Source organism: Silene latifolia, unplaced genomic scaffold (genome assembly GCF_048544455.1).
Source record: "Silene latifolia isolate original U9 population unplaced genomic scaffold, ASM4854445v1 scaffold_200, whole genome shotgun sequence".
Classification (NCBI taxonomy): Eukaryota; Viridiplantae; Streptophyta; class Magnoliopsida; order Caryophyllales; family Caryophyllaceae; genus Silene; species Silene latifolia.
This window is the reverse complement of record NW_027413164.1, coordinates 100,318-110,393: the sequence shown is the minus strand read 5'-3', so window position 1 is coordinate 110,393 and position 10,076 is coordinate 100,318. Positions and strand designations below refer to the sequence as shown.

At 36.8% G+C, this 10,076-nt stretch overlaps 1 protein-coding gene across 1 annotated transcript; it reads right to left on the bottom strand.

Moving 5' to 3' along the window:
- Positions 1–4,934: 4,934 nt before the first annotated feature.
- Positions 4,935–6,422, bottom strand: LOC141638631 (uncharacterized). Its single transcript, XM_074447973.1, has one exon. It carries the CDS (start codon positions 6,420–6,422, stop codon positions 4,935–4,937), a length of 1,488 nt encoding a protein of 495 aa, XP_074304074.1.
- Positions 6,423–10,076: the final 3,654 nt, after the last annotated feature.

The window sequence follows — 10,076 nt, the reverse complement described above, 5'->3', positions numbered from 1 at the left end:
TAAAACCATGACGATGACATGGGTATAATTGATGAAACATTCATGGAAAAAAAATGGTGAAGAAGCTAAAGTTGTACAGAAAATGAAAAAAGATGGAAATAGTAAATAAACTGACCTTGAGAAGAAATATCTGGTGGATTGAGGGGAGAAAAATGAGGAGAAAAAGTGTGGATTTTTGATCAAAAGTTGAGAATCTAAAATTGAGCAAAATATGGGGTAACATATAATTTCAAGATGTGTTTCTATATCCTTACAGTTACTGGAACATTAATGTCGTGCAGTATTGAAGAAAACAGTGACAGTTTTGATATACAGTTGAAAATTCAAACCAGATTTATTCATCTCTAAAGTCAATAATGTACTAAACAAGACAATTGAGTAGTAATATTCAATCACAGCAGTGTTTTCAGTACACAGCAACGCATCAGCTACATTGTATTGGTCAGGACAGGAAAGAAAATGACTAACCTAGCAAATTGTCAAAAGCTAATAAATATTCCTCACGATTTATCCACAAACAATCCATTACGTTCAAAAGCAAAGCCACACTACAATTTCTCTACCTCAAATTTCCCTCTTTTCATTCAGGTGATTAGCAGCCTACCTGATTTCTACATTTTCCAGTTGCCAGTTTCATTTGGAAAATGCAAGACTATTTTCAAGATTCGGATAGTTGTTTGGAGTATTGGACTGGGTGGGATAACTCTATTCCCTTTCCTTGTTCTTTGTGCTAAGAAAGGCCAAAAACAAAGGACAAAAATTGACCGGGATGGAGGGAGTATGTAAGAGCAAATGGCATTAACATAACATTATCAGAAGACAACTAACTACATCAAACAATCAGAGAACATCATCAACACTCAGATATTCAAAATGTTAAATCCCAGGTCAAATAATCAACAGCTAGAACAATGAAAACAAAATTAGAGTCTTTTAATAAAGAAGGGTGATACGATACTTTACCTGTTTTAGACAGATAGAGCCATCTTAAATGACAATTTTTGTTTAACATGTTAGCAATCAAATCAGAAACTTGAATCAATCAAAAGAATCAACATTTACAACAAACCCCTATTTTACTTTAAGATGGTTTTAAACAAGAAATAGCAAAACTGAACACCTGAGCAATAACCTCAAATAACCTAACAACAAAATTCTTAGAAAAAATATAAACATCATCATGATCATCACCATTGAAAACAACATTAGAATTCCTTTATTCTTCAGAACCAACAATTTTAATAGGAATATAAAATAAATGTGTACTTAAAGCAGGTGATAAACCATTATATAAACCCAAAAAAGCATCATTTTTAACAATGTTGAATGCTACTTTGAAAGCATTGGTGTTTGATAATGGAGATACTTAATTATCATATGCACTAGTGCACTACTAATACAATTTTTTCTTCTATTATAGTAGACTTGGTACGTATTATTCTGAAATAAATAAACGGCCATTGGTGTTTTATAACGGTAACGGTTACGTTTACACAACTATACAATGGATTGACTTTTCTGGTATATAATGTACCTATAATTAGTCATTTAGGAGTATTTCAAACCGCCAATAGCATAAATTTTGTTAAATTAGGTGCGTACCTGTAACAATATAACTTAATCCTTCACTTGAAATCATTAATGTATCATGAGGGCATATATGAATGCTCAATTTTTAATTCGTATATGTTTACGATTAGCCAAACGACGATGAAGATCATCAGACGTTAGAGGATGACCAAATAAAACAAAGAGGGAAGTCATTATTAAAACGCAAAACCCGATACATATGTAAGTAAGTCGCGTCTTTTCTAAGTAAAAAGAAAAAGGTAAACTAATTAAGAAAAGAGTTCACAGATTAAGTAGTCTTCTTTCCAACAAGAAACTAAGCTTATACCGATTTGGAAAATGCTTTCGTTGCTCTAAAGTTGTGTTTCTTTAATATGCTGCGGACGAAAACGTATTTGTCTCACTGGCCCACCAACGTCGAATGACCACAGTTTTATAACAAATTCACGATCCTTTATTCTAAGAAGAGCTTCATCGATTAAGGATAGCCGTTCCTAAAAGAGATAAATAATATTAGTCATAGACTATAGTATAAAATTGTAATAGATAACTATAAATTACTAATAGGAAAAGGATTTCAGGATAACGCTACCTCTGGTGACAGAGCAAAAACTTCAACGGTACGTTTTTGTAGAACTACTTCTGCCAGCGAATCGAAAAGCGTGAAACGCATTTCACCTGTGTTGTCGCTGAAAATAATTCTAAGAGCGCAGCTATTATAAACGAAAAGTAATAATGTTAGACATTTTATATACTGGCAGATTATTGGCAGATTATAAGTTGTAACGAAGAAAATAGTGCATTTTACTTACGTGGCTTTTGAAATGCCTTCATGAGGTTTATCGGAAAGGGTACACTTAAAGATTTCCCCAACTGGGACAGAGGTGCCTTTTCTACAGACATTACATGATGTGTACACAAAGTCACCTGGATTTGTGATGGACTTTATTTTTCCTTGTATGTGTATAATTTTTTTTTCCTATAAATCGGTGAACAATGAAATCAGTAAATGTTATTTATGTAAAATATATTGTTTTTCAAGTGTCAGCCATACTTATATTTGTGTAAAGATTTACCTCTTGATCTGCAAGAGAACTTATTGGGAGCAAAGTCTCTATGTTTTCAGTTGAGATGCCGCGATTTGTTGAACTTTCGCCTCGATTTGTTGAGTTTTCGACTCCAGCATTTGCTTCATAAGTAATAGCAGCACTTCTGAGATTCTCTTTATTGTTATTTGCCCTGCATTTAGGCGTTAGTAAGATTGGGCTGAATATGAGCTTAAACTGCATAAAATTAAATTTTATCATACCATATCCGTAATTCCGCTACTTGAAATATCGCTTTGTCTAGTATGATGCTTGAAAAACGGGTAGTACCCCAGCAACCCCCTGTGTATTGTATTGTTTTATCATATACTTGATAAAGTTGATAATTATTTTAAAATACGGTAACATACCTCCAAATCTGGCTGCTCTAACCCGAGTGATCTGCACAACTGGTAAAGATTCTATGATACGTGCAATTTTTTCTGTAGGTTCTAAAGCATTCAAACGCCAAGCGGTTACAACGACAGGCTGCATCCTGTATGTAGAGGTAAAGTGAAATAGAAGAAATTTTTTACAAAATAGGCATTGAAAAATTGCATTTCTTAAGTTTGTTACCTCTGGTCAACAACAACTATGTCTCTTGCTTGTTGGGTATCACCAGACATTCTCGTCGTAACTGTTTTTAAGGTTCCAATAGAAATAGCTATGCCAACTATATCTACATGGAAAAAAAGGAAAAATTGTGAGCAACAAAATTTGTCAAACTTATATAAAATAACAAATATGATAAAAAATAGTGGCAATCACCAAAGCGTTCTTTGCGATCTAGACAACTTGTTATTGCATTTACTGGAACCCAGTATGTCCTTTCATTTTCAGTGGGACCGAGATCAACTACATCCATACCTCCTTTCAATGTCATTTGATAGATATTGTTTTCATATCTGAATTTTTCAGGAATGAGTTTAATGATTGGATTTGGAATTTCATACTCGTGACCTTCATGGAAAATGTCTTTATAATAAACAATATCTTCCTCATAGATAGTTGCTGACATTTTTGTTCCCTGATGCATAAGTAAAAGTGCAAAAGAAAACTTAGAAAACGTTAGTAATTCCAGCTGCAAACAATAAGTATATTTTGTATAATATTTTGATTTATACCTCTGTATCACTGAAGAGCAAATTTTGAAGAGTTTTATCTCCTACCCTTGCCTTTTTGGAAGCGAGTAAGGAGTCCAGCCGTACGACTATTGCGAAGTTCCGAGTCTGATCATTTACAGAGGCAAGCGGGATTCTTGGAGGAGTCATTTCAATCTACAAAATAAGATATTTTAGGTTAAGATATTGAAGTCAGAATATATGTCGAGAAAGTATAACAATGAAAACGAAGTAAAAACAAATACAGAAGCACAAACATAGAGGAAGTCATATAAGATAGCGTTTTTATATTTTAGGCAGAACAATTATTGGCCGAACAAATTTTTCAATAGCTGACAGACGGCGGTTTTTATTTTCCCTTTTTAAGGGATAGTGCAGCAGGACATGAATAAAATTTAACGATGACGCAAGAAATAAAATTATTTTAATACGAAAATCATAAAGAAATGGAGGTAACTACGTTGTACACACTGATTTTTTTGTAATCACAAAAAGAAAAACAAAATATAAAATGCCAAAAAGAGAAAATTACATACCAATAAAGTTAAAAACAAAAACTGTAAGCAAAAAAAAATATGTACAGCAACACTACTGGAGTAACAAATCTAGGAAAAAAAGTAATTACATAAATTTTAGAAAGCTCCATTTACTTTTATCTAGCATTATGTAGTACTTCATAGCATACAATATTTCTGGTACGTCTCCAACTGTCATTCAAATTACAATGCGGAAGAACTGCTACTGTGACATCTGAACTTTGAGTTGCTCTTGAAAGAGCAACGTATAGCTGGCCGTGGGAAAATACAGGACGTGGTAGATATATACCAACTTTACCAAGTGTTTGACCTTGTGCTTTATTGATAGTCATTGCAAAACTTAATTTTATGGGAAACTGTTTTCTTTTGAATTGAAAAGGAAATTTGTCAGTAGGGGATGGTTGAAGTGGAATTCTTGGTATAAAAACTCTTTTGCCCTTGTGGTGACCGACAGCAATTTCTGCGTCAATAACATTTCGATCAAAGCCTTTGCATATAAGCCGTGTACCATTGTAAAGTCCAGAAGTTGGATCTAAATTCCTTAACAAAATAATGGGACTATTCTTTTTCAATATCAATTCATGTGGTGGAAGACCGCTTGGCTGCAGTGTATTTAGAAATTCTCAGAGGATACTTTGCGCAGATTCTATGTCTGTTGCTTCATCGAAGCTCCTGTAGGTAAATGGTTCACCTTCTTGTTTTGAAACTAACATAGCATTTATAGTTTGTGCATCATCATTTTTTGGTGTCAATATTGCTCTTGTCGTAGTTAATGATGGATCTGTAGTTATTAGTTGTATGTCTGGATATATTGTATCAATCAGCCGTTCTATTAGTTCATGTTCCTCTGTTCCAGATATAACGATTGATCTTGGTAATTTGATATCCTCTCCATTTTCATAGGGATGTGAGCCGTTACCAACACCTAAAACAAAATTACCAAATGCTGGATCGCGCATGGCACGCATATTTACAGTTAAATGGATTTTTTCAAGTTTTGGCCACAACGGAGACATCACAAAACTTGAATTGATTGCCTCTCGCAATGTACTTTTCGGTATAATAGGCAGCACCTGTCGGAAGTCTCCACCAAATACAACAATTTTACCACCAAAAAGAAGGTTACTTGAGCAAACATCACGCATGGTATTTTCAAAGTGTTCAATGGCTTGACGTTTTGCCATAGGTGCCTCATCCCAAATGATTAATCTACATGCACGAATCAGTTCTGCTAGGGAACTTTGTTTTGAGATTTGCGAACTTTGATTCTCTTCGATATCAAGAGGTATCTTGAATCGAGAATTACATGTTCTGCCACCAGGGAGATTGGCGGCAGCAATACCTGAGCTTGCAACTGTAATTGCAATAATACCTTTGACTCTGAGATTTGCAAGCAATGTTTTATACAAAAAAGTTTTTCCTGTACCACCAGGCCCGTCTAAGAAAAAAGACCCTCTTTCATTTTTTATAACTCTTCTGTAAATTGTGTCATAAGCGTACCGTTGTTCTGTATTAAGCATGTGCACAATATTTAATTCCTCAAAACTTATTGGAATATTAAGTTCTTCTTCAATTTCTTTCATGTTGGATCTGTCTACATCTATGTCATCCAATTTCAAATCCCCAAAATCAAAAGCACTGAAACTTTTAGCCATTGATTCGACCATATAAGAAATATTTCGAAGAGTCAGTTGTAGTACCTTTCGCCTTTGTGATGGAAATGCATATGCATAGTCCTCTGAGAATAATGGGTAAAATTTATCCCAAAGCAATCTAGGGTTTTTTGGATGACAGTAAATGAGTAAAGTTGAAAACAATCTACGAAGCGCACCTGGCATCTGATACCGTGAGGCTTCTTCTAAGCATTCTTCAATAGAATCATCTGCTTCAAGCAAACCTCGCCTGAATGCGGAATCTTGAAATGAAGTACACATTATGCCATTAATGGATTTCAGGTCGTCAAAGGATGTAGGTCCTCGAACGTTTGCTAGAAGAAGACGTAAATAGTAGCGCTCTCCTTCAGATGGATTTGCGTACACCAAACGGCCTAAGGCAAACCCTTTCTCACGCGGAGTCCAGAATTTATCTTTTTTTTCGATCATGCCATACATAATGTTCTGGAAATTGATTGTATAACAACGTCTTAGCAAAGTTGTCATTCAAATTCCGCTCGAAGAAAGCCGTTAACATTGTTCTTTTACGTGTGTCGTCATCTAAGACGTTATCAAGGTTCTCCCAGGGGTGAAAACTAACAGTCTGCATGTTTGGTAGGTGCACTTGTAATGGGACAACGTTAGGATGTATCCCATTCAAATGAAATCCAAAAATCCGCCACGTGGCTTCTGGTGGAGTAATCCAGCGAGCAGATTGGTAAGCAGTAATCTCGTCAAACGAAGACCGATTGCTAGGATCGATAAATGACAAAACGACACTCGATCGTGGCCCTTATAAACGTACTTGTACATGTATTTAACTGCTTTAATGGTAGAACATATTTCTACGTTTAAGTGGCAGTCATATTTGGCCAAAAGAAAAGGATTGTATGGAACAACCCATTGATTATTGAGCTCTGATCCTCGAACAATTACATGAATGCAGGTATTTCTTCTACGATATATAGGATATGAATCACGGCCAGTAGTTGTCGTATCTGCAAAATCACGAGGGTAGTGGTTTTTACATCTATCATTTTTCATGCAGGGATTTGAAGAATTAGCTCTACCGCAAGGGTCGTGCATCATGTGGCGAACAACTGAAGAGTATAGATGTGGGTTTTCAGTGATGTTAGGCAACTCCGCACAGACGAAATCGTCATATTGACCCGGAGTCCTTATTTTACTCGCCGAATCAAGAATGATTAGAAAATGGGCATGTGGCAGACCTCTTTTTTGAAATTCAATGACGTAAACGTATCCAGCTACATTGCCAAATATTTTACGCACGCAGATGTCTTTCTTCAACTCAAACAATTTCGCTCGAAAGACCCGCAAATAAGGTCGTCCGTTTCCGAGCTTCCTCAAAAGGTGATAGTTCGCGCTCAATTTCTGGCCAACGGGGGTTGCATGTCATTGTCAGAAATATATCTGGCTTTTCGTACCGCTGCACCACAGTCATCGAAGAAAGATAGCGACGTCTAAAATCACGATCGCATCCAATGAAGCTGGCTGGCAATATGAAGCAACGACCCATGTTCGCACCAGATCTCTGCCCCGCGGCATGGCTGTCTATAATTCCTTGATATAAGTCAGCTCGAATTATATTCTGATTATTTCTTATGTAATCGAGTCGAGTCGTCTCAATTTTAATATACATATCAACCGTATATTGTTGCAGAAGACGACCACTTCTTAACAATATCGAAGAATCAGCGGGACGAATCTGAAGTCGGTAGCAGTAATATTCTCTGCAAGAAACTTTTTTGTCTGATTCCGAAGTACCTGCCACTGTCAATAGAAGGCAGAGGACGGTATTGGATTGAGGAAAAGAGATAGGATAAAAATTTATTTTGAAAAAGAGAATATAAAGATGCGGACCTTGTTCTTCGTTCTGAAGAAGATCGTCCGCTGTTTGTATTAGAATTTCATTGATCGGAAAATCAGGGCAATCAGGACGACGTCGACGATTGGGATTGAATCGGTAGATACGACGATGCCAACCTGTTTCGCCAAAAGGAAATAAAATAGGGTACTGTAATAGATCATTGTGGACAAGGCCCTCGGGAACTGCGTCCGCGGGATCCACACCAGGCATAATCGACTCGAGGTTCTTTCGAATCGAATTAAGACAAATTAGAGTCGCCACCAAGTTTTTTGGGAACTTGGAACCGTTCAAGTCAACTTTACACCTTTCATCGAAAAGCATAAAGCCAATCGACTACGAGTGATTAAAGATAAAGACTTGTACCCTATATCACTCGATTAGAATGACTCTCGTAATCCAATGGTATTTAGACGGATCCACAAACCATAGATCTTGAGTAAGGGGTGAGGGTACGTGTTGGGAAGCCCATAAGGACACCCAACCCCGCCCGTCAATAACGGCCTCTACTAAGTCAAGTGTCGGAGTTCAAACAAGGTCATAGCTACTACGATGTATGATATGCAAACGTTGTTTTAACCCTATCATGTGAAGTTTCTATGTCGATTTAGATGCAACTAAACTAACTTTGTCAAAGTTGTAATTTAGCATGCGGGTTGATTAATCTAACAACATACAAAGCAAACAAGGCTTAAAGGGGAATGGGGGAGCCGTTGAGATCTACCTATTACAAACCAGGCATTTCATGCCGACGCAACGATAAATTAAAGATACAACTCGATCTAAATACAATTGCTACATACGGAACCATACACGACACAAAACACGGCCATTCGGCCTAGAAAACCGTGCACAAAGGGGGTGACTCACGGCCTACATGACACACGGCCTTGGGTCACTCCTCGTAATGCGTGCTTTCACTTAATCTTATCGAATTAGACATAGGGCTACGCACCAAAGCATGCATTAGCATAAACCGGGCCATGTTGCTTTAAACAACATGCGGTTTACTACGCTCCTACAAGCATTGGGGAACAACCGTCTAACCAAACAAGACTAAGGTTTTTTTGAAAGAGGTTTTTTGACTCGATAAAAGAAAACTAACTCGAAAATTACAACTCGATAAACAAACTATAAATTACAAGCTACAAAACAACAAAGAACAAAAGATAAACAAGGAAAGAAGAACGAAATGAGAAAGACGGGAGACACGGCCGACTCACGGCCCAAACCAACGGCCACCCTCACGGCCAAGACAAGGCCACCCTAGTTCCTAGGTTAGGTTCATTGGTTAGATCGAATGGTTGCGAAACGGATTAGAAAATGAGTTAGAAAACAAGTTATAAACGACGTTGATCGATTAAAAAGAGGTCTTGCAATTGGGTATTCTACACGGCTCAAAAGGGGTCAAATTAGGTCAAGTTCGCTAATTAATTTAACTCATTGAGTGTTAATAAGAAGGTGCTAATCACGCACTCTTATACTAGCGAGAAATTAGGTGAAAAGAAAGATGTATTCAATTAGGTTATAGAATTGTTAATCGATTTTTAAAGCTATGTCGATGCCACCTAATATGTCTAATTAGGTTATTAAATTAATCTAATGTCGTCTAAATATGTCATATGTTAACAATCAGAGGTTAAACTAACATACAACGGATCCTAGGGTGTGTCGAATTGGCCGAAACAACAAAGGGGTCAAAAGCGAAGAGCGAAGTTAGAAATTCGTTTTATTTATGTCCTACCTTGAACACGAGGATATGTAAATGAGACGGGGGTGTACGACCGACTGATGTAGCGGTTTCTCTTCCCATCTCAAGTCAACGCGGGTGTTCATGGTGGTACTTTAACTCATACTCGGACTAAACTAGTTTCATAGTTAATTAAACAATCGATAAACGAACGATAAACGAATAAAAACAAACTATAAAAAACAAACATAAAAAAACGAAATAAAAGGGAGAAAGAAGAGGATTTGATGCACCCTCAACCTACATGTATCGTTGACACCGTCTTGGGTCGTAATCGATGGTAGATTTTATCTCGAGAGGCCGTCGTCGACGAAGAAACAAGCAAACACGCGTTTTTTGACAAATCTGGACAGCAACTTTCAAACGATGATTTCTCCCTCGTTTCACGACGAAAATTCGATTTAAAAGATGTTTTGAAAACTAGAAAGAGAGGAGAACAGGGATCTTAAAGCAACCCCTGCTCGTTTTGGGTTATTGG

Bases quoted from the DNA above. Each gene is read 5' to 3' on its own strand.
- LOC141638631 (XM_074447973.1), bottom strand. From the start codon at position 6,422: ATGTATGGCATGATCGAAAAAAAAGATAAATTCTGGACTCCGCGTGAG.